This window comes from Solanum tuberosum, unplaced genomic scaffold (genome assembly GCF_000226075.1).
Source record: "Solanum tuberosum cultivar DM 1-3 516 R44 unplaced genomic scaffold, SolTub_3.0 scf00345, whole genome shotgun sequence".
NCBI classification, from domain to species: domain Eukaryota; kingdom Viridiplantae; phylum Streptophyta; class Magnoliopsida; order Solanales; family Solanaceae; genus Solanum; species Solanum tuberosum.
In genome coordinates this window covers 38,415-63,916 of record NW_006239264.1, presented here as the reverse complement: position 1 = coordinate 63,916, position 25,502 = coordinate 38,415, and the positions used below count along the sequence as shown (strand labels likewise).

At 34.8% G+C, this 25,502-nt stretch overlaps 5 protein-coding genes and 1 non-coding gene across 6 annotated transcripts; 1 reads left to right on the top strand and 5 right to left on the bottom strand.

Moving 5' to 3' along the window:
- Window positions 1-527: 527 nt before the first annotated feature.
- Window positions 528-9,617, bottom strand: LOC102601554 (OTU domain-containing protein 5-like). The gene is made up of 9 exons (XM_006361022.2): window positions 9,368-9,617; window positions 7,975-8,954; window positions 7,509-7,670; window positions 2,824-2,901; window positions 1,974-2,052; window positions 1,706-1,851; window positions 1,368-1,433; window positions 1,097-1,274; window positions 528-1,013 (listed from the first exon to the last, which is right to left on the bottom strand). Exons 2-9 carry the CDS (start codon window positions 8,659-8,661, stop codon window positions 796-798), a joined length of 1,614 nt encoding a protein of 537 aa, XP_006361084.1. The 5' UTR covers window positions 8,662-8,954; window positions 9,368-9,617; the 3' UTR covers window positions 528-795.
- Window positions 9,618-10,262: 645 nt separating this feature from the next.
- Window positions 10,263-11,396, bottom strand: LOC102594060 (casparian strip membrane protein 2-like). Its single transcript, XM_006361085.2, has 3 exons — window positions 10,957-11,396; window positions 10,753-10,876; window positions 10,263-10,628 (listed from the first exon to the last, which is right to left on the bottom strand). The coding sequence occupies exons 1-3, from the start codon at window positions 11,247-11,249 to the stop codon at window positions 10,410-10,412; spliced, it is 636 nt and encodes a 211-aa protein (XP_006361147.1). The 5' UTR covers window positions 11,250-11,396; the 3' UTR covers window positions 10,263-10,409.
- A 998-nt stretch (window positions 11,397-12,394) lies between these two features.
- On the bottom strand, window positions 12,395-13,892 carry LOC102601215 (neoxanthin synthase, chloroplastic). The gene is given in 1 exon segment (NM_001318672.1): window positions 12,395-13,892. A coding segment is annotated over 1 exon segment (1,497 nt). The 3' UTR covers window position 12,395.
- Window positions 13,893-15,327: 1,435 nt separating this feature from the next.
- LOC102600875 (vesicle-associated membrane protein 714) lies at window positions 15,328-19,985 on the bottom strand. Its single transcript, XM_006361020.2, has 4 exons — window positions 19,657-19,985; window positions 18,834-19,024; window positions 17,568-17,731; window positions 15,328-15,752 (listed from the first exon to the last, which is right to left on the bottom strand). Exons 1-4 carry the CDS (start codon window positions 19,871-19,873, stop codon window positions 15,662-15,664), a joined length of 663 nt encoding a protein of 220 aa, XP_006361082.1. The 5' UTR covers window positions 19,874-19,985; the 3' UTR covers window positions 15,328-15,661.
- A 1,255-nt stretch (window positions 19,986-21,240) lies between these two features.
- LOC102600541 (uncharacterized) lies at window positions 21,241-22,689 on the bottom strand. Its single transcript, XM_006361019.2, has 2 exons — window positions 22,519-22,689; window positions 21,241-21,872 (listed from the first exon to the last, which is right to left on the bottom strand). The coding sequence occupies exons 1-2, from the start codon at window positions 22,646-22,648 to the stop codon at window positions 21,487-21,489; spliced, it is 516 nt and encodes a 171-aa protein (XP_006361081.1). The 5' UTR covers window positions 22,649-22,689; the 3' UTR covers window positions 21,241-21,486.
- A 1,166-nt stretch (window positions 22,690-23,855) lies between these two features.
- Window positions 23,856-23,909, top strand: MIR1886I (microRNA MIR1886i). Its single transcript, NR_127186.1, has one exon. It is a non-coding gene; the product is annotated as a microRNA MIR1886i (primary transcript).
- Window positions 23,910-25,502: the final 1,593 nt, after the last annotated feature.

The window sequence follows — 25,502 nt, the reverse complement described above, 5'->3', positions numbered from 1 at the left end:
TATATATATATATATATATATATATATATATATATATATATATCAAATTCTCTTTTTCTTATTTTTACTTCTACTTCGATTTATGACGTTAGATTGTATTAATTTGATACTTTTTGAAATAAAAATTTAGATATTCAGAAACTATAAAAAAAAATACTTCAAATTGTAATTCTTTAATATGAAAAAAAAATCTTAAAATATTAATCAATTTTTACTCTCATCCCATGAGCAGATATACATTTTTAGTCTAAATGAAATAAAAAATCAATTTAATTTTTTTTAAAAAAAAAAAGTTCCTTGTAGGGTATATTTAGTAAAGTTAGGAATTCTTTAGCTCCATTTAAAAATGTCAAAAAATACCCTCAAATTAACATGAATTATAACATGTAGACGAACTACAATATACTTGGGTCAATTCATTTCATGTATTTAGAAATGTAAAAAATTTATCCTCAAATTATAATATGAATTGCAACATGTACTTCATCATCTAACCCAGGATACTAAGATAAAGGAGATGACAACCATAGCGGAAATGCTTTCCACAGCAAATTTTAAGCAAAAGCCTTATATTTTGCCCAAACTTATATGGCATTATTCACACACAAGCATCCGATGTACCAATATGAGGCAGGCAGCAGCAAAAGTAATACAATTTCACAGTCTTGACTTAGAAACATTAGAATGATCCATATAAGATAGTACGTACTCTCAAGACAACCGAACACAAAGCAAATGCTTATACTAGAAAAACACAGAGAGACTATAATCCACACAACTCTTTTCTCAGTTTCCTCATTCAGTTGCTTTTCCTTTGCGCCTGCTGCTACAGCTGGTTTCTATGAGGTAACAAACCATGGAATCCACATCATCCCCAAATATGCTATAAGCCTCGATCACTCGTGGATAGCTGAAACCCATCGACAGCATAACCTGGATGCAGTCGCTAAAGGCAGAATCCGGCGAACTCAGCTCTTGCCCAACTTCCTGCCGTTTCTCACTTCCTGATGACCCTGTGATTTGATGTTGAAATTTCAAACCACCAAATTTGCGGATCTTGTATCAATAGAAGGGTAAAATGTAAGATCACACTCACTAGTTCCTGAAGATGATGGTTCAGCACCGGATGTGGAAGATTCTCGACGACCAAGCTGTTGCCGGAACTTATTATCATGCGCAATATACTCAGCCCTAGAAGCTTCAATCACCATGCGTTCCATCTCCTTCTCAGTGAGCTCAACATCTGAGTAGAAGCGTCCTTCAGCAAGAAGCACCTGAAATGGGACCATTTAGCCAACTAAAAAATCCACAAGAAAGCCAAGTGTATGGAAATCATTCAAATATAATTGAACTTTTAGGTACTTAACGTTATCAATCTGTTGCTCCTGTTGAGCTTTAATTGCAGCTTTTACATTATCCTTGTCGATGTTTTTCTGCAGGAAAAAAAATATATATACATGAAACCAATAGATAGGTTGGCGAAGAAAGAACATTATCATATATCACAGACTACTGAAACAACAGTACAAGAAAAATATAAAGAATAATTTCAACTACACAACCTAAAGCACTATTGCTGTAGCAGATAACAGATTGATATCATATTTCCCGACCACTAGAATGACGGTTTAAGGAGACCACCAACTTATCTCCTTACAGGAGCAGAAAGCAGATAACATGTTTGTTTGCAGATTAAAAAGTATACCCCTCGCAGAGAGCTAAACCCAAGCCCAGCACCAACTGATAATCGGCGAGGATCAACAAGGGAGTTGTAGTGATTTCCATGATGATAACTGAGACGGATAGGAGGGGTATCTGAGTTGTAACTTCCATGGAACGTGTTCATTGGTTCTGCATCAGTAAGTTCCACAACTTAGTGCAAGAAGTCAACAGACACAAGTCCGCAAAGCTGAGCATTACAATCACCAATCTTATTACAAAAAGAACAATCAAAAGTCAAAAAGAAAATTTACCAATGCTATAAGAATATATATGGATAGGGCGATTATACATTTCAGATAATGCTTGGATTTCCACGTTGTTGCCGTAGACCTACAACCAAGTAATGAAACATAACGCCAGTTGTTCTAACAAGGGATTGAGAAACAAAGAAAGATATGCACACAGATAGATAATCGATAAGCAAAACACCATCCACCAACGCGACAGATAGCAAACGCTCTAACAAGAAATGGATATTTGCAGTCCATGCGAGTTTTTTAATCCAGCCTTTTGAAAATGAAGTAATCTAAGAAAAATCAAGCAGAAATGATTTGAAACCAAACCCCTGTGCAGGTACACTAAACCCATCCTTTCTCCCTCAGAATGGGGAAAGAGAAGGGAAAAAGTAGACATTCATTCAATGCCAAAACGCAAAACCTAACCACCTCAACGTCAAAAGAAAGAAGAGCCTGAAGATAATTGGAAATACAATGCATGAGTTAATCATATGCATTATAAAGAAATTAGCAAATAACTAACAGTAGAATGTAGATGTTAAGAGGTTCAAGCAGTTTGAAAATATTCAACAAAAAACTATAGAAAAGTGAATTCATACAGCGTAACCATATTTTTTCCACTGGGAAACCCCTTCATCATTTTGTGCACTCACTCATGTTGGACTACATGCAGTTTAGAATAGCACTAAAATTATCTCTGACGACAATCATCTACAAAATAGCATCATCCTAGCTATACTTTCAAGTCCAAATAACATTTCTTACAGTTGTGTGTAACAAGTGCTCCAATTCTGCTTGCGACCGGTTAAGACAGAAGCAGCAAAATGATTCAGACTGATAATTGCTGAATAATCACATGACGTACCTTGTCTCTCCTTTTTCTCTTGCAATAGGATGTGAATCCTTCAGTTATGAACTGAGAGAAGTGGTCTCTTTCGCGCTCCTACAAAAAAAGATGCTAAACATATAAATAAAGATATAGCAAAATAAGTTATTAGGTGGTGCAAGAAATACATATAAATGATAAAGACTGATGAACCAACTTATACGTGATAAACTCTAGTTGAGTGATCAGACACATAATGATAGTCATAATATTCTTGTATTTTCTCCAGTAAGTTGTCAGCATCAAGGGGGCATGAGGATACGAAATTATGCATCAAGCACGTCACATTTAAACAAAATTTTCGACACTGACCTGTTAAATGAAAGAAGCTGACATGATGAAATGGAAACCAAACAATAACAATATGCACATGTACCACCCACCCTCTACATCTTCCATCACCCCTGCTCCCAACAAGAAGAGGCATAGGGTGTGTTCAGGAGAAGGACAATGCTTGTCATGGAAAATGCTTACCAAGAAATAAGTGGGTTTTTTACTTATTTTCTTGTGTTCAGTACAGAAGCAAAAAAAAAATTATCCTAGAAGCACTATTTTGTATACAATCTAGAAAAATACTATGGGGGTGAGGGTGGGGGCAGTGGAGATGAGGCTACATGGAGGAGTGAAGATAAGATAGGGAGGACACGCAATGGTGCACACAGGATTTTTTGTAAGCAGTGTTGATATTTTTAAGTAAATAAATAAATGAATGATATAACAACATTATATTGACAAAAACTATTTAAAGCATACTAATATAACTTGAATCAAGTAAACTACTACAACTTATTAATTCTGTTTTGGACAAGTAATTGAAGTTCTATAATAGGATACAAATTGTATTTTAGTTCAACTGGTTTATATTTTCTTAATTTGACTAGGAATCGGAGGTTGGAGGGTCAAATCCCCACAACATTTACTTTTATCTGAAAAAGCCCCCAAAAAATAAAACCTAATTTTGGGCTTGGTGAGGATTGAACTCGGCCACACTTGAGAGAATGACTGTTCCATCCGCACAGTAAACCAATGAGCCTAGGAAACTCACTTGTTCAAGTTGTGTCATTAATATTATTTCTACTTATATTCTGAATTTTTCAGATTCTTATATATATATATATATTACTAAAAAGTTTTAACGAAGCAGTGTCGATCGACACCCCTTGACATATGTTGGGTCCGCCCCTGAGGACACATATCAATGTGAAATGACACTTGAGGGACTTGTTTTCCATACTTCCACTAGGAAAGTCATTTTCCTCATTTGTAAGGAACTTGTTTTCCTAGGGAAAATGTTCTCCAAGAACATGGAAAGTTGGACCTCCATACCAAACACACCAATATAACCTTAAGCCTCTTTGTTTTTCTTAGCACTACAACTATAATATAATTTTTAAATTTAACCCCCATTTGGCTTTGATACCTAAAATAACTGCAGAAAGGGACCCTCAACTTCTAAGGTACATGGACTGTGGACTTCCTTCCACCAGAGTCTAGACCATTAAAATAGCGGAAATGGTTAGAATCCTCTTAACCATTATTTACACATCCCTATTACCACAAAGTAACCCCAAAAAGAAAAACCTAAAGCTCATCCTTGACCCTTGCTTCAGGAAGAATCGTACCCAGACCACTCAAAGGATAGGTATAAGGGGGTTATTTTAATGATAAAAGAAAGCTAATTGATCCAGGTAGAAGATAAAAAGAAGTTGGGGAACAAGTCATGAGAATTATCATTGAGAACAAGCCCATCAAAGAATTCTAGTGGTGAATAAGCTAGCAACAACCAGTAAAATACAGCGACTTGACAAAATCAGGAGAGACTTTCTCTGGGAAGGCAACAACAAGGACCACAAAATTCACCTTGTTAAATGGGCCAAAGTCACTTTGCCAAAACAATATGGAGGATTGGGGATAAAAGACTTGGCCTTACATAACAAGTGTTTGCTATTGAAGTGGCACTGGAGATACAATCAAGAGGCGGCTGGCTTGTGGAAGGAAGTGATCCAAGCAAAGTATGGTAGTGATAGTCATTGGTGCTCTAATAAAGTCAGTACCTCTTATGGCACGGGGGTCTGGAGAGATATAAGGAAACTGTGGGAAATATTCTTCAGTGATGCCTCACTTATGGTGGGAAATGGGGAACATATTCAGTTTTGGAAAGATATTTGGCTAGGAGACACTCCTCTAATGAATGCTTTCCCAAGCATTTTCCAGATTGCATCTCATCCAGACTCAACCATCTTGCAGTACAGGGAAGACAATGTGTGGAATCTGATCCTAAGGAGAAATCTTAATGACTGGGAGTTGGAAGAGGTTTTTAGCCTTATGGCCACCATTCAGACTAGTGCAATCAACAGTCAACGCAGGGACAAACTTATCTGGAGACATAGCAGGGATGGATCCTACACAGTTAAAGCATGCTACCTTCAACAAAGCTCCAAGAAGACCGTAATTGATCAATGGCCATGGAAATTAATCTGGAGAACTAAGTTGCCACCTAAAGTTATTTGTTTCAGTTGGATTACTCTAAAAGACTCTTGCTTGACTCAGAATAATCTCATGAGGAGGAAATTCCAAATAGTCAACAGATGCTACATGTGCTTGTGCAACTCAGAAACTATTAATCACTTGTTCCTTCATTGCACAGTTGCAACAGGCCTATGGAACATGTTCTTCTCACTTTTTGGACTCACTTGGGTCATGCCAAGATCATTGAGAGAGGCTTTTGTGTGTTGGAGTTCTTGGAAAGTTGGGAAGTCCGTCAAGCAGATCTGGTCTTTGGTTCCAGCCTGTATTTTGTGGTGCTTATGGACGGAGAGGAACAAAAGATGTTTTGATGGCACCCCAACTCCCATCTCTACCTTTAAAGCAAGATGTTTGAATACTCTTTTTGGTTGGGTTAATCTCTCTCCTGTACTTAGTGTTGATTCTTTCCTAGAATTTATCAGCTCCATAGATCTCTGTTGTTAGCTGTTTAGATAGCTTTTTTTGCCTTTTTGGGAGCTGATATTTCTTTCTTTTGTAATCTGTGCATCTGCTTGATGCTTTGTTAATGACATCCTTCTTACTTCATCAAAAAAAAAAAAAAAAACAACCAGTAAAATGCTACATCAAAAAACTAGTTGTCCCTTTTTTCTTGGGATAAGCGTTCCTTTGCATTCTAATCAGTCAATTAATCAAATAACCAAGACCATCCCAATTATATATGCCGACTATATGAATTCTCTGTATTCATTTTGCTCTATATAGGAGGCATGTGATGGGAACGTCTATCCAATTTTAGACTACACTTGAATGCCAATGTAGTGCATGCCAAGATGAACGTGCCCAACAGATTTAATGTTTAAAGAGTTCACCAAAGGCAAATTTTTAGATGGGTGGTCAACCTACTATAATCCTAATCCTCTAGGTTCTACAAAACAATTTTCTGCTATAGACGGTTTTGTCAAATTTACTTAATATTTTCAAATATTTTATCATGGATTCCAATCGCTAACTTAAATGTAATTCAATTATTAATTGATGTTTCCAATATTATATTCTCTTTTACAGAATACATATAAGAACCACTCATACTCAACTCTCTCCTGAGATCTGAAAGAAAACCCTCTCTTAAATGTGTAGGGAGTGGCTATAAGATGGGAAGATGGAAATTTCATGTCTACGCCTATTTATTTATTTATTTTTCTCAGGAAAACAAATATTACATATGTCTATACTTAGTTGTAAGATTCTCTCACCAAATCTACAATACAGCTCTGCACAAGTGCAGGTGACTTGGAAGGACTTGAGCAGTTACAGGACTCAATGACGGATTTAGAGGACAAGCTATGAGTTCACAGGTGGGTACCCATAAGCATTTACCAGGACCTTGTATATGTCGTAAGAAACATACTAAAAATCTATGAATATATAATTGTAAACCCGATTATTATTACATGTTATAACTTGAGATTTCGTTTGGAACCATAAACATCAATCCTGGATCGATCCGCCTTTGACGGGACTCTACTCTCAACTCTCAAAATACACCATTAAATTTTATTTTTTTATGAAGTAAGGTGTTTCAGTACTGGCATCAAGTAGATGCAAAGAGTACAAAAGTAGGAGTGTTAGCTCCATACATGATGTTATGCTTTAACCACGGAGCTAACCATAAAAACCCAAAAATAAATACACCACTAAAAATATTATGCACAAACCATATAATGAAAAAAGTTGTAGCACCAGCCGAGGGAAAGAAGTTACTTCAGTTCAGATATAAAGGATATGCAACACAGGACATCTCAGCATGCCAAGAACCTACTACATATAGACATATAGGAAACCAATCTGGCTCTCAAATTAACAGATGCGTATTTGTTTCCACGGTAGATGCTTCTACAGTTGTTCTGTCAGTGCACTCTTTCTATCCTCAATTGTACCAGGCCACCGTCACCCACATTTTACAATTAAAAATCAACAAGGAGAGAACCAATTAAACTGGTCACCCTCTAATGTAAAACCAATATGATAGATTCATCTCTCCATCTAATAGCATGTTAAAAGAACACGTTTCTAAATGAAACCAACATTAAGTGAACAAAATTCTAAACCTACCAAAGAAGAAAAGAAAGTCAACAAATAAAATTGCATTTATACAGAGTGTTTTGTACAAAAATTACCATGTAGTCGATGCACATCTGCCTGACCAAATCATAAGCTTCAGAATCACCATATACTTGGTCAGCAACTGCACGGAAGAGGCAGTTCCCATCTTCACGCATTTTCTTAACTTCTAAGCCTTTGGCTCTTCTGATATCAATTTCAAACTGGTGCTCTCTCTCCTGAAACAATATGAAAATTGTTAAGTTCTCAAATTTCAGATATGTGCAACAGTTTTTGATAGAAGGATAATTGTAACTTGTAAATTACTAAATAAATCATCCTTTACTCATGCTAAACTACATGAGCAGAATGACCATTCCAACACTAACTAAATGTGATGCATAATTTAGCGCAGGGGGAATGGTATTGCTGATAAAATGTGCTTAAGATATCAACCAATAATCAATTATATTCCTATAACGGATAAGAGGAGCATAAACTGAAGCCTTCATCAATTTCTACTAGATAAGTTTTTGGACTTACCACATCATTGAGTGAGGATCCAAAGTTGGGATTCTGCTCATCTGCGCTATTATAACCTTCACTTTCGCAGTGTGACCGTGGAGAGGATGGCCTAGATCCAGTAGGTGAAGTCCTAGTTGACACATTGGTCTGCCCAACAAATTCCCTAGATGATCCTATCCGTACTGCATTTGAACTACCTAATGAAAATTTCCTTGGGCTAGGGTTTAGTGAAGCAGGTTTAGGAGGTGGGACAGGAGGTGGAGGAGGAGGAGGTGGACATGAACTACCTTTAGGCTCCAGCAGAGAAGTACCTTCATTTTCCGCTACCTCAACTCTTAAACCACTAGATCCTTTTATGGAGTCCCCACAGACAAAAGCACCATCACTTACCTTCTCGTTGTCAACAATCTTTTCTTCAGGGAGGCTTCGGTCACAGCTAAAACTTTCTACTGAAGCATCATCACCATCACCTTTGTGATTGAAGGAACCAACTGAAACATCATCCAAGACAATTGATTCTGGAAACTCTCCCACCAACTCATCATCTTTCAGAGCTGATGGCACTTGACTAGTGCTAGAAGCCTGTGGCTGTGATGAAGCTGAAGAAGAAGCAGATGATCCAGGGAGTGGCACTGACGACCTGTTCTGGTTTGACGACGATGATGCAGACCCTGTAGAACCTCTTTGAACAAGTATCCGTGTCATTTTTGCTGCCCTTCTTCAACTAGAGACCCACAGAACAATCACTCTGCCTTAACCCAAATTAGAGAAACACTTTCAATTTATCTCGCTTCCTGGCCTTTGGGGCGGTCACACCAATACCTTTACTGAATGATTTCTTGCAGCAGCTTACTTCCCTTTGATCCTCGCGAGCTACTTTCTGCATTCCCCTAAAAATTCTCATGAGAACTTCACTTCCAAAACTCTTTTTTGAAACAACAAGGCCTGTTCTCTTTATGTTCCTTGAAATTCCCCAAAAGTAAGCCACAACCTTAAAGCTGCAATTAAGATCATTTGATCATCATCATCAACTATTTGTCAATGCCAAAACAAATCGAGACAAATACACTAATACTCTTAAACCATTCTCCTCTTTGGACCCAATTCATTTCAAAGCTAAAAAAATTGTCAAGGATTCTACAATTTTATTACGATCTCACATTTTACATACCAAACTAAAACAGCCGTGGCATTTAAAATAGAATTTCAAGACAATAAATATGAAAAAGAAAATCCCAGAACCATCAAATAAATTCAATTCCCAAGTAACAAATTAGATATAATATCCTACAAGAGATAATCAAACCATATTTTTTCTCCAAACGCAAATCGATAGAAAATAACCAATAATGTCCTGACACAATCGATAAAGATAAAGACGCATTTCAACAGAAATGGGGCAAGAACTTACCAATAGAAAACCCTAGAGTTGACTCGAGGCGAATTACTGGATTATGAGAGACCGAATTGAAGCAGAAATTGGGAGTGATTAGGGTTTATAGTATGTAATCTGTGAAGCGGATATAGGGAAAAATTATGTAATTACCTTCCAGGCGAAGGAAGAGAGAAAAAGAGGAAGAATTGACACGTCACTTTGGGAATTTTACCATTGTTACGGTCAAGTGCTTTACACATGTCGACTAGTGGAACCCTCATTGGCCACTGCATTACTTTCACGTTTGACAAAATTTCATAAATACGGCATATAGGGAAATGAATATGATGCCTTAAAATTTCATATTTGTTGTTTTATTTGTTTGATACCTTTCTATTTTTTTTTAATTTATCAGAAATAATTTTTCTAATTCTTAAAGATAGGGATAAGATTTGTATAAATATTTTCTGAATGTAGACACCAAGTTTTAAATAGAGCACTTGATATGCTATTATTGTTGGTGAGCAGGGTTAGGCCGCAGAATTATTATAGTGTTTATATTACCTTTCGGGATTGACCCACTGTTATCATGTTTGAGATCTCAAGTTCGAGATCTTTGTTGGCATCTGGGTTGAGCTCGTTGCACCGAGTTTGTCTAGTATGGGTTACGTCTCTTGTGTGGTTTGTGAGTTATTATATTGGAGCGGGGTTTTACCATGTGCGCATCCAAAAGATAACGGCCGCGAATTTTCTTTGTCGTAAAAAAAGAAATTATAGTGTTCATATTTTAACTTTTAAAAAATGATTCTACGTGCATAATCATTTTCTTTTTTCAATTTTGAAACCGTATTTTGTCATTAAGTTTTAGAATTAAATGGAGACAAGATTGAAATTGAAATAATGTCAAATTCCTAAGAAAAAGGTGGATAAATTAGAGAAGTGAATAAGCAAATTGATGTCCAAAAACTCAAAAACAATAGAGATGCATGCAATTAAATTACAACAAAATCAAAATGAAAGACACCAAATCCAAATTTTAAGGAAAGCTAAGCACAACAACACCAATTCAGCAAATGTCCTAATTATGCCTTCGTAGAGTCACAGCAGAGAAAACAACAAGGATGATGAAAATGAATGCTGCAATAAAGGACGCCACCACTGCACCGCTCACTCGCTGGCAGAAATCTCCAAACTGTTGGCATATCGCCACCCATTGTGTGGTGGAGTTGCCGTTATGTGCTAAGTACACTATGGCAGCAGCCGCAGATGCTGCGGCTGTAGTAAATGCCACCATTACCTGCAACATTAAAAATAGCTTTTCAAATGCCCCTTTTATTGTTGTTTGTTAATCAAATGGAAACAGATCAAAATGAGTAGAACCAACACATAACAGAAATGTAATCAAGTTTTATTTTAATTACCGTATCAAGAATTAAAAGCACAAGTTTGGCTCCAACTAGATGAGGTCGAACAATGCAAACAATGGAGAAAGGCAGAGACAGAACAACGTATGCACTTGCAATAGCATTTGCCACCACAAAATACCTGAATAAAAAAAATCAATCAAATACACTCAAATATTAATTATTATACGCATTTGAAGTTTAATTAATAAATAAACGTACGAGAAAGCGGGGAGATCATCATAGCTAGCTTGGAACTGAAAGAACTGAGTGAAAAGAGGAAGAGTTTCTTCAGTAGTTCCCATAGTAGTTGCTGCAGCGAGAGTAGTGACAAGGGCACAAAGTCGCAAAATAAAGTCGAAAATGCTAACTCCTCTTCGCCATCCTCCTTTCTGATTATGTGAAATGGTCTTTGTGGTAGCTATAATTGGTGCTGCAGAAGAAGATTTTTGCTTGATGGACTCTGTTTCAGACATGTTAATTGCTGTTTCATAGCTAGTAGATTTTGAATCCATAATTAGTACTATATGCTTGTAGAGGATTGTATTTGAGAGAGGCTCTTTAACAGATCAAGTAATAACAACTTTTTTACGTTACAAAAGAAATATGTGTAAATAAGGGGGATGTATGTATGTAAGATTATATAAGTTACTGTTATTTGCGTTATGAATGAATTATGAGAAGTTCTGGAAATATATATATATATATGAGTCTGGTGGGGGTGTGGGGACATGGATTAGTTTGAATGCAATGGTTGAGAATTGTTAAATGAAGGAGTTGTTATAAAGAGAATTCATCAACTTGTAAAATAAAAATGTTGGAAGTATCTTTCTTCATTGAATATGAAAAGCAAAACCAAAACTAAATGATAATAAATGCACTTTGGGGGCAATAAGATTGGCTTAATTAACATTTTTTTCTTGTAATAAATAATATGGGAGTTATTTTACAAGAATTTTGACTCAATCACATTATAATTTTTTTGTTACATAAAATGACATTTTTCATCTTTATATATTAATGAACTTAATAATACCATATAATAAAATTTAATCATTCTAAAAGTTAGAAGAATATTTCTAGAATTTTTAGTGAAAGTAGGGAAAACGAGTTCCTAAAGTGGCATTTCATATTGATTGTACCCTCTCAACTAGGTATGTGTACTCTCAACCCTCTCCAACTCCATTTGTAGAATGAATTTCACTAAATATGTTATTTATATTTTTATCGTGTGCTTTTTTCCCCTTTTTATCAAAACGTTTGTCGTGTTTCTGACTGAAAACTTGTTGGTGTCATGGCTTTAGCCTAGTTGGTGAAGAAACCTAAAAGTAGTGACTGCTTTGTATTTGTCAACTCTTTGTAGCTATTGCACTTCTGTTTGAACTTTAAAATAATGGGAAATAAGGCAATTGACAGATAAACATTCTCAAAAATCTGATGGAGCAGTTCCTTTCATGTTGGAATTTAGGTTTTTAAGAGGAGCAAAGTGGAGCAGTTCACAAAATCCACTCCATTAGAATAACACACAACAAACACACTATTTTGACTTTCCATTACTAGTTTATTTGTTGACAGTATATAGCTTTTCTCACTTTTGCATTGTGAAAAGATGAAAATAATCAAAGAAATTAAAATGAAGAAAATGATTCAACCTTTCATATTCAAATGCTCTCTATAGCTAGATTGCCAATCAGTCTAACCAAAGGAACAGGACATTTTGTAACAATATCGAACCTAGTCAAATTTGAGCCATGTCCAAAAAGACACAAGCTGAGTATAGCAAGTTCTTTGACAGACAATCTTGAAGAAAGGAACCCTTGCCAGTATTTAGAATCAAGATCAAAGAAAGCATCAAACAATCTCCTAGTCCCTTTCAAATCAAGCTTCAACAATGTCTCCATCCCAAATGAATAACATTCTCTAACACATCTTCTATCCAAAGGCCACAAACCATTCCAAACTCTATGGTAAAGTTGAGACCCTCTTATCATTCTTGTTGAGCCAAGCCCCTCGACGATGGCTTCAGCCAGTACTGGTGCCAAAGCCATGCTCCTAGCTACCATGTACCCTGTCGATGGATGAACTATCCCCGAATTCCCACCAATAGCCATAACATTTTGAGGAATCCGCGGAAGTGGTCCTCCCATAGGGATCACACATTTCTCTTCCTCAATAACACTTCTCACTTTGATCCCCAAATGCCTTAATCTTGCTACCATCCTTCTTTTTACTTCCATATACGATAACACAGGACGACTCACCAAAGAAGTCTCCTCCAAGAAAACCAAATTTCTATCAAATGGCATTGCATACAAGAATGTTGGTTCTTTAGCATTATTCACCCTTAAATATGGCTCATTACCTAAATGAGAATCCCTCCAATCCATAAGCACCATTTTATCCAAATCAAATGGATGATTATCAACTTCTACTAAAACCCCATGAGCAATTTGATAACCATGATTTCTTGGCTTGTCATACTCTATAAAATCACTAGCAAAACCACTTGCATCAACAACCAAACTACCTCTTATCTTCTTACCATCATCACAAACAATTGAAGACTCAAATTCTTCATGTTCCACTTTCCAAACCTTAGCTTTATAAAACTTCACTCTGTTTTCAACACAACTATTCAACAATCTCAACTTCAGCTTCTTTCTACTTACTCTACCATATGGTCTTCCCAAATACTTAGTTTTATGATCATTTATATGCACACAAGTCATAGGCCATTTATGATCTAAACAATCTTCCAATCCTAAATTCTCAAACTCATCAACCCAAACACCATAATTATTTGGCCACATGGAAAGTGGTGAAGGGTCAACACAACATACCTTAATACCATATTTAGAAACTTGTTCAGCTAGCCTGAGACCAGCAGGGCCAGCTCCGATGATGATCACGTCGAATTGAGCCCGACCTGAATTAGGATCAACCAATGAGATGTTAACATCAAAAGACTCTGGCTTTGATGTGGGTGCTAAATCAAGAAAGCTACAAAAAAGTTTACTACTTTTGTTTCTAAGATGGCATTTTCTTGATTTTTTTTTGGTGGTGGGATTTAGAAAAGGGGGATTTTGTTGGAAAATAGACCTGTGGGATGTAGGAGAGGAAAGTAAAAGAGATGGAAAAGGCTTGAGAAGAGTTTCCATTAGAGAAAATGTAAAGATTGATAATGGTTAATTATGGAGGGAGGTGATATAGTGTAAGGAGATGGAACTTGTAGAAATTGAAATACTGGACTAGAGAGGAATCACTAAGCAATACAAAATATTGATGCTTTTGGGTACCTACTTTGGCTTATATAACAAAGCAAACAAACAAACAAAAAGGAAACGAAAAAAAAAAAGGATAGCTAACAAAGTGGAATCTGTACAAGGCTAATAAAAGCATTTTACCCCTTTTCCCAATCCCAGTCCCTGTTCTATAGTCTATACCTCACTTTAGGATGTGTTTGGTAGGGGTGGGGGTATATTTTATTTTTTCATATTTGGTTGGTCAATTTTTTTAAAATCCTATTTGAGTCGCAGCTCATTTGGTTTTCAATTCCAAAAATAAATAAATTTTCAGCGACAAGAAAATGAAAAATAATTTCTACAACTTTGAGGAAAATTGTTTACGTGTCAATTGCAAAACTGAATTCTTGCCAATATGCACTACTTCGATATTAGTTATGCTACAAATAGAAAATTATTTTCGGTGAACTTTCTCATAAAAATAAGTTTTATATTACCAAGCACTAACAAACATAGTGATGCATTTGTCTTGTAGTCAGTGCATGGACGGCAGGTACATTAGTGGAACTGGGCCCCTATAAAGACCATTTTGATTAATTGATAAGTAGAAACTGATCTAGAATTATTTTTTTTGAAATAGAAACTGATCTAGAATTTTTGAATGCTAAAAAAAAAGGTAATTTACTGGGTTATGCATAAACTTTTCTATATAAATAAAATATACAATGTATTGATCAAAATTATTGAATTTTATCGAACCCAAACTCGATTTATCAAGTGATTAGACAAGTTGGTCAATTTCCAGTAGATCGAATGCTCATTGTGGAGAGGCAGAACTTGGCATCACGCCGTTCTCAGATCAATAAGAACGGGCACCAAGACAAGATAGAAGGGTGAAGTCATGACACATATTTTTGACAACCCTAGGGTTAGGCAACTTTCTCATACCTCAACTAGTTTCACAAAATTCATATCACCTCCTATCAACAAGTACCAAATAATTCTATCCATCAAGACTAAGACATACAGAAAGAAATCACATAGTGTTTTTTGTCTATACTGAGATTTAAAAACGAGGCTTTATGATTCTCGATTAACCACTAGGTTGAACGCCCTTGGGTACAGTGAAGCCACGACACTTCCCTACCCAAATCAATACTTCTCCTGTACTAGGAGCATCAGAATTATCTTAATTTTTGGGAAAAGGAGATCCAAAACTTGGAATTTGCAAATTCCAAGTTCTTGGAGGATATACACTCTTAACTCAAAGGCAAATCCACTTCCTAGGCATTAGAACTCTTAAAATACCTCCCACGAACTATTTTTTTTTGCTAAGCAGTATCCATACACATGTCAAAACTCTCAACCACCATACATTTGAAAAAATGGTACAAAAGGTAAGTCACGGCACAACATTATATTTACAAACAGGCACGGAATACCTTACACTTTAGAGTACTTTAGAACTCCACCAGAACATTTACAAATGAGAAAGGCGACAGGCCTTGTCAACAACAATACAAACCTTATCATTCTTTTCCGCACATGTACTTCTAAAGGTGCCAGAACAAGAATCTGCTGGATTGATTATACAATAACCTTTCACTCTGATGATATAGTTCATCTAACTGTATTTGGAAATATGAACCACAGTGCGGCAAATATGGTGCTCCATTTCAGAGAATTCATGATCTGCAGGAAGGTAGAGTGATGCCTCCGCAACAAGCAGCAATTATCAAGTAAAGGAAGAGCACAATCAGGCATGTTAACAAACCCCTGTCATGAGAAAGTTACGAAGCTCAGATTTACGAAGATATAAGACCAAAAGGCTTCAAACTAAGAACTTTCTTGGACAAGAATGTTGCAACTTGATGTAATTAGAGTATTACACTAGTTGAACTAAAGGTGAATTACTTCCTCCAACGGTCATATTTCATAAAGGAACTCACACAAGGTTGATAGAAGTATCTAACAGGCACCACAGGTGCAGCACCAACTAACCCAAGCCTAGGACGACTGAAACAAAGGCCAAGCTGTGGCCTTTACAATGAGTCTGCTCTTTAACATGCTAATTTTGAGCCTTATTTAGCTCACCCAACATTAACCAGTTCGTACAGAACAAAATTGAAATTAATTGAATCAAGTCCTCAGCTATCAATGTTGTTCCGTCTTCAAGCTAAAGATTCATGACTAAGAGTATCATAGTGAATCCCAATTCAATAATCCATCCATGCAGAAAATTGGATGTATCATATTGTGGAGAAAATAGTTTTGGATCATATTTGGACATTGATTATGCAGAATCAATCTTTATGTGTTGGATTTGGATGAGATATCAATTTACATACAATTCAATTTATGAGTTGAATTGTTGGATACAATAACTAATATGCAATCCATTAACAGTTTCTTCTCTTTCCTTTCCTATCTCATTTTGTCTAGTAGTTTCCTTTTTCTCAGTTATGTCTGTCTTTAGCAAGCTCTACCTATGTGAACTTGGACACATTGTCGGTCCCAAGCACGAATGAAGGAGGAAGGTTGTGGTAGGTTGACTACAGACCTTAAACCTAGTCAATTTATGATAACTCCATAAAACATCGTATATGTAGGAACGTGCACAACCTAGGAACATGTTATACTGCTACTGGAGTATGATGAAAAATGGATAAGGGATTATCATAATATTGTCTGGATATGAGGGGACAAGGAGCAATGGTTCCAGCATCATGGATGGATGTCGGCAAACTAGTCCACCACATCGACTAGTTTGGGATTGAGACATAGTTTTTTTCCATTGTTGTGCATCTGTTTATATTAAATGACTGGAAATGAGGGAGCCTAAATAGCACTGACTAGCTACTGCCCGCTGCAATCGTGTTTTGATAATCACCACTCCAGCAGCTGGGGAAGCTTTCTTAACTCCAAAAACCCAATTAAAGCACGTTCTTAAAGTAAAAAATAAATATGTAATACAAGAAAAAGTAACTTCAAACACAGACAGAAATTTTACGTACAAACGAACTGACTTTTTTCAATTAACTTAAAGATTTTAACCATAAATACTGTGTCAATCATGTTCAAGTTCAACCTATAAAGGTGCAGTTTCACGTTTCTAGTCAATCTTTCAAATTTATTTTTTGATTGTTGTTTCTCATCAAATTTAGTAACTACTTTTCTAATGGAGTACTAAATTTCAACATTTCCAATTCCTGAACAATAACATATTCATCCATATGTTTTCTGAATGATGAAAATATTTGTTCATAGCCAAAATCAAAACTAAAATAATGATTAACATATTGCTTTGCCAGCTATATTTAATTGTCTAGTTAAAAACTTTTCAAGCCTAAGAAAGGCAAAGTGTTCAGTTTGCACTGCGACTAGCTTTAGAGCTTAAGCACACCTTCAAATACGCCTTCATCAACACTAATGTCACAGCATTATTAGCAGAGAAAGTTGGCCTCATTACAGCAAGTATTGTCAGCGTATACATAATTTGAATTGACAGTGTTCTGAGCTTGAAACTTGTGAGTGAGTCACTTTTTTAGTTGATGTGGACTACGTCTATAATACTTTGTAAAAGATACTTACAGGAGCTTCGCGTTTTTCATCCAAAGTGCTCTCCTAAGGCGCTTCGACTGTTTCCTGAAGTGAAATGCATTGTCTTGCATTGTTCCTGTTTTGTCAACAAGTAGCTCAATCCGATCCCCTCTTTCAAGTATTTTCTCAATATTATCAACCATGATGGTGCGTATCTGGATGTACATTGAAGTAGTTTCTTGTACTTTTAGAATAGTTGCAATACATGAAGGAGTGGGGGATTTTGAAAAAAAGGATGCAACAGTAGCATATCACGATGTAAATGCACTATAAAAATCACCAGCCAAAAAGGTAAGAATTGAACACATGCAGCAAAATAATGCAATAGGACCAGAATCATAACTAGGTAACGCAATAGGGTATAATATTTCTTTGCTTTTTCTACAGCAACTTACATTGTAAGATAAAACTGTCAATTTTTTTACTGCAGGAAGACATCAAATGGTCATAAATGATATTCCCTCCATTTCATTTTACATGGTGGTCTTTGACTCAGTTTAGAGTTCAGAAAATAAAAAGAGACATGGCAAACATTACTACCCTTAGAGCTTGTCGTCTCAAACATGACATAACATTTCTATGGCTATAAGAGCATGCCACCAAAGTCAAAATGAGAAGTATAAAGTTAAAGAGTTTCCTACTGAGAAAAAATTATATTTCACAAAGGTGATTGATTGGCCCTGCATGAGATGTTAGGATCATTAATTGCTTCTCAAGTTCTATGAAGTGGAGATAAAAGCCAGACAGTATTTGAAGAGGCATTCAGATATCAAAGGATAAGTACGAGTCAAGGGAAAGGAGAAGTTATTTTAGCAGTGATTCCCTGCATGAGATGTTAGGATCATTAATTGCTTCTGGAGTTCTATGAAGTGGAGATAAAAGCTTGATAGTACTTGAAGAGGAGGCATTCAGATATCAAAGGTTTTATTAAGGGAAAGGAGAAGTTATTTTAGCAGTGATTGAATATTGGAAAATCATCAAAAATGATTGAGAGTTCAACACTACAAATTATCTTAATTGAAACTTGATGCATAACTGTTCTGTAGGAGCTTATTTAGTTTCCAAGAATATAAAATCATTGATAATTTAATAAACTGTGGATATCTTGGAGAGTTAATGCATGCATCCATAGACACAATACCTGAAGCATATAAGACAGATAAAACAAAAGACAAATAAAAGGAAAACAAATGAAGATGAAACAAAGAATCCTTAAGCTTCACGCGCTTTGGCGCAAGTAAACAGAAAAATACTTGCCTCACCAACTTCTCCTCTGACACGATTTAGTGTATCTGCACTTGGATTACTTGAAAAGAACTCCATTTGCTGATGCAAGACCCTTGAGAATTCATCATTCATGGAATAGGCAGGAGCATAAGAAGCCACCTTACCATAGTTCTTCATGAACCTCATTTGAATATCCTCCAAGTATGAGAACGGAATCCTCCCTAGAACAGCATTCTCCGTTAGTGGCAGGAGTGAAGGATAACTCAAATGACTAACAGAATTTTCAGTCCTTAGCAACAGATATCCATAAAATATCAACTCATAAGTTTTCCAATGCCAACAATGTTTCTTTCAGGAAGTGCTGAAAGATGCTCGTTAAAAAAAAGTGTGAAGAGATGAAACTAGGAAAGTCAGAAAGGCATCTGTGAAATTTGCAGGTGGACATAGGACAATCAAGGGTGTATTTGGGCCAACCAGGAAATGAGAAGACACTAATTAGCTTCTATATGATCTTTGAAGACACAAAAATTGGTCCTTTCTGATAACAAAGAACGCTAAACCAAAAACACAAACACACACATAAACATGATTTAAGTTGAGGGAAACAGTGACCAAATGCTAAATTAGCATCTGCTCATGGAGCCATTCAGGATAAAGTTAGATACAGATCCAGAATTTAAAGTTCATGAATTAGATACTTAGTGGATTTCTTAAAATGACCTAATCTGGAAACAGGTTTAATTTGTTTCTAGCTCTATAGTTCAGATTAACTTAACAGCTGGAGAAATAAATTGATTGACAAAAAAAGGGAACTTCACACAAAATCTACAACAGCGACGGAATTTATACTCACTTCCAAAGGTTTCGTTAGCCATACAAAGGAAGGTGATTCCATTTGATCGGAGTATATGGAAGATGTATCGATCCTGAGAGAAACAAAGCCTCGATTCCGTTTCATCTGGAAGCTTCTCCAATATCCGCCGCGCCACCGCCCCGGTGTTCCCCGTCACGGCACTGAACTCCGCCAACACCGTTGTGCCTCTCGCCACAACCGCATACACTATCGCCATTTCTCTCTCACACAGATACGTATCGGAAAAGTGTAGAGATTCGAATTGTAGACTGGAAAGTCTACGGAGGTTTTGATAAGGACACACAAGATAGGACGGACATCAGCATTACCTGTCATATTTTTTTCTAACTACACTTTACACCCTTGAGTTTTTGTTTCTCACATATGACCCCCTCTCACCCATCCTTTTACTTACTACTACACCTTCGATTAAGAGAAAAAAGATAATTCAAATCCATTGTTTATAAATAAATTACATTAATTAATCTTGATTAGTGAGCATGATTGTATATAAGCATATCTTAATTAATTTACAGAGAATTCTCTATGATTGCAAATGTTTCTTAATAAATATGGATATAGTGACCAACAAGAATTGTGGTGGAATGATAAGTATTTCTTCATTTTTAATTGGAGATCTCAAATTCGAGTCTTTGAGTAAATAGTCATCTTTGTTAGGAAACGTTAAAGGCCTAAAGTTAACAATAACCGGAGAGTCCAAATACAAAGATAGATACCTAAAATGGATATCTAACACCATGAATAAGCTCAAATTCATCCTATGGCAAGTTAAGCAAAGCATATACCAATAAAGAAATGTGGGTTTAAGCAAAAAAATAAATAAAGAAATGTGGGTGAGTGAATTCGCTAGAGTTAAGAAGAAGCGTTAATACTCCTTTTAATTCATAGTATTTTCAAGACGGTTGATGGGTAAATATTTTTAGATATGCTTAGCCAAAACAATTACGTACTACTTTCTTTGTCCATCTTTACTTGTTCATATTTGATTTAACATAATCTTTTAAAAATAATAAATATAAAGGTAAATTACTATATTACTAATATTTATATAAGTCATCTAAATATAGAAAATGGATAGTAGTAAATAATAATAAGAGCAAATAAATATATAAAATGGTAAAGTATCTCTTAAATGTACATTTATTTTTAATACAGTTGACAAGTAAAAGTAGACGACTGGTGTAATATATTGGTTTTCAATAAGAATAAAGCCTACGATCATGTAGTTGGCAATATTGAAGTGTTGAATAGTAACCTATGATCAACTTTTTAAGTTTTTTACCTTACCTATTTCTGGTGGGAATTTATGAATTGCATTTAAATGACACTTGAAGCAAACTTGTTCAAATTGTTCAATATTGCATTAAAGATTAACATTGAAATGTTTATGATATATATCTTGCAAATGAAACAAAAGAGGCATGTAATGTACTAGCTTTAATACAAAAGCAAATATTAGCAACAATAATACCAAACAGTAATTAAGTTGCAACACTTGCACATATACAACCACTTTTTGCAAGATATATAGTACTAAACATGATCATTAACTACACAATATTCTACAGCCAAACCTATATAAACATAAATAGACATATGTTTATATATTTAATATTCATATATAATACCATCGATCTCATACATGTCAAAGATATATCTGAGACCTTTCTTCCAAACAACATAATTATGACATAAATAGACAGATGCGGGTGTACTTTAGAAAACTAACAAGTCTTGCATGCCATTTTCTCTAACATCATGAGAAGATTAGCTAGAACACACTAAAATACTGTATACATACATACATACTTAAGGTATCCCAATGATGGGGAGAAAAGGGACATAGTAGCTAGTTGGTGCAATTCCCCATTCTTTTGGCACTGGTAGATCAATAGTCTTGGATGAACCAAACTCATCATTACATTTTCCATTAGCATTCTTGTTGGATGAAGGGCATTTTGTGTAGAACTTTAAAGGGTTAGAGATAGTGTAGGAGTTATCATCTTCTTGAGACTTGACAATATTGGGGTCTGTTTCTTTTCTTGAAATAAAGAGCTGATTAGGACCTCCAAGAATCTTGGCATAGCATTTGTTTGTTGGAGTAAAAGGAAGTTTTGTTTCAAAAAAGCCATCTTCTTCTGTTGTAGCCATAGTCAATGTTTTCACTTGACTACACTTCACTGAAACCTTTATTCCTGGTCAATTTTGAAAAGTATGGTCAAAATATAATACAATATTCAAGACTTAGCTTGCGTTTGATCATAAATTTAGTCGAAACTTGAAAAAAATAGTTTTTGAAGTTAATTTGTTGAAAAATAGTTTTTCAATTGTGTTTGGACATGCACTTTTTACTTGGAAAAAAATTGAATTTTTGTGAGTGAAGGTGAAATTTCACCCAACATACCAGTTTTTGGAACTATTTTCTTGAAGACATATTTTCAAAAACTGACCAAATTTCATGAACAAATAATATTTTCAAATTTATGGACCGGGAGAGCTTAGTTTCTATTTTCCTAAAAATATATGATAGCATGCAATATCCTTTAAGCCTGTCACGTTAATGTTTGGTATGATGAAAAACATAAAAAAAAATTATAAAATTACTTTTTGGTGTTAGATTACTTACATTAAAGTGAGGAATATGACTTTTGTCACTTACATATAGAAAACATTTTTTTAACAAATAGTATAGCAACTCCTACCATGTATCACTTGTTTCACTCAACACTTAAACGTTGTTTCCAAAATCTAACACTATGAAATTATTATACGTTTAACATATGTCATCTAACTACTTTTCTACGGAAAAAAGAAAAGTATTGATCAAAAAAGAAAATTTACCTGAGAGATCGATATGTTGACTGCAGTCTAGGCAAGTAACAGAACCCTTCAAGACATAGCAAGAAGAAAACTGAAGTGTGGCAAGAACCAAAGTGATGAAGAGTGCAAATCCCAGCTGATATGATGCCATTTGATTAAGCTTGTGTTAGGCAGCTATAGCATAAAGTATATAGCATAAAGTATAGAGTGTAGTGAAAATAATTATAAGTGGTGGATGTTGCAAAAAAGCATTGTAGTATAAATAAAGGAGCAAGTAGTTCATGAAAAACAATAAATGAAAGGGTCCACAAGGCCTGTTATGGTAGCTGGAAACACTGAATTAACAAATGCAGCCTCTTAAATTCTCTTTAAGGGTCTGTTTGGAAAGCCACCCCGTAATTGAGTTTGGTGTAATTACTAGGGTAGTAATTATCAGTCTAGTAATTACACAATCTGGTAATTACGTTGGTCTGTTTGTTTGCTACAGTGTAATTCCCTTTGTCCTGTTTGGTTGGACGAATGTAATTACTCAGTTAAATTTTAAAATAAATCAGATTTTAAATAAATAATATTACTACACAGTTAAAGCCATGATTTATTAAAACCAAACAGATCCTGAAATTATATAACCAGATGATTGTAATTGTAGGAAATATGTATAACTGATTATTAAAATTGATTTTTTAATTTATTATTATTATCAGAAATTAAAGAAAAAAATAATTCTCATATTTATTTTAATCTCAAGAACTAACAGGAGAAAATACAAAGATCAAATTCATACATAATCTACCTAGACATCAAAATTTGAAAGTAAAATGAATCAAGAAAGAAAAAGCACAGGGTTTGTTGTTGTGCCGTTGTTAGAACTAAAAATGTCCAGACAAAAAGAAAGAAGTGACTTTTGGTATTCCAAATAAAAATATATTAAAAAAATAATATTGAAAAATTCATGTAATTACACTCAACTCCTTATCCTCCCTTGGAAATTGAGGAGTGTAATTACACCCCTTCAATTATACCCAATTCCCCTCTTACCAAGTAATTACTTGATTTACCAAACAAGACAGAGAGTAATTACACCAATTTCCAATTCCATTGTGGCCTTCCAAACAGGCCCTTAGAGTTTGCTGACTTATAGCTTCTTATATATAATATATAATATGTCACCAACTTTTTCACATAGAATTTAAAGAGGATGGTTGTTTTCACGATTCGTTCAAGAGTCGTTGTAACATAATTTAAAGATGATGTGACCAAATTTGAGTTATGATGATCAATTGCGCGACAACACTCTGTGTTTTTTTTTTTTTTTTTTAGGTGTTTGGCCATGTGATATCATATCATGATATGGTATCATGAGATGAAATTAGCGTTTGGATATGCGATTTTACGTTGATTTCATCTCATGATATGGTCATGAGATGTGATTCCATATTCTCCAAAAACCATGATATGGAATTATATGGGAATTCCTTATCATGATTTGAGATATTTAAATTCAAAAATTGATCCACAAGTTTATATTTTGTTAAAACAACCCACATTTATATCTACTAACCATTTATTTCATATGTAAATAAAATTTATAATCACATAATTACTTTTTAAAATTTATTATTCTCACAGACATAAAAATTTATTATTGACCAACAAATGACTCAAAGTAACAATGTTGATTCGTCTTCTCGGTCACAATGATCGAGAAATGCAAGTTCAACGTGAGGAAATTGTCCATACTATGTGGGAGGATTATATTAAAAACTAGTACACTATAATTTATGATCAATTTTTTTTATTAAATTAAAGTTAGATGAAACGATTACTTAAGTGGAAAACAAATAGCTTTGTAATAATTTATCATGCGATTTTATAAAAAAAAAAATTATTTGATAAGATTGAATAAACAATTGGGGTTATTTTAATAGTTTTACAACTTATGGAATTTTTGTATTTATGAGAAAATATACAACACAAAAATTCCATATCGCATGTCTAAACAAAACTTCAATTTCATCTCATGATTCCATATCGCATGGCCAAACGGCCCTTAGACTAGAAGACATTGTGTTACGTTGTTAGTGTTGAACAATATAAATCATGTTAATTATTTCATGCTACAGAAACTTAATTAGTCGTTTGAAAGAGAACGTCTATCTATTTCTTTTCTTTTTTCGATAATTTTTTTAATTCTAACACATGTCATGTTGGGATAAAATAATATGAAAAAGGACTCCCTACTTGCGGCGATTTGAAGGACAGTTCGCGGCGCTTTTCAAGTCCGATATGGGTTCGGATATTTCCAACCAAAAGTACGACTTAGATTTCCCAAATCTAACATATATTACCAGGAAAAAAAGAAGTTGGAAAATAAAGAGAAGATGCCCAAAATGGATGAGAAGTAGTCCTTTCATGATTTTTATTGTTAAGGACCACAAGGTAGATGCTCATGGATATACACCTGCTTTATATTGTGGAAATTCACTTTTGAATCTGAGAGTGAAGAATGTAAAGATCACCTTTCCCCCATTAACAAGACTACATGCTGCAAATATGGATTAACCAAAGATTTAGTATATCGACAATCTATTAAATTTTTCAATAAATTGAACACATGATATAGGGTGTGTTTGGTATGAAGGAAAACAAAAAATGTTTTCCAATTTTCTCATGTTTGGTTGGATTAAATGTTTTGAAAAATATTTTTCCAAATCAACTCATTTTCCTCAAAATTAAGAAAAATGACTACCCTTCAAAACTTAAGGAAAATATTTTTCAAAACTCTCTTCCAACTTCAAATTACAATTACTTTTTTGTTGAAAAAATCAATTTATTTTGTCCCTACCCTCAAATCAGCCCCCCAACCACCCTCCCCCTCCCCCCCAAAAAAAAAAATAATTTTAAAGCTTGTTTTTAGATTCAATTTTTTTACCCCACCCTCACCCCTACCCCCACCCCCTCCCAAAAAAATATTAAAAATTATTTTTAAAAGATATTTCTAATTT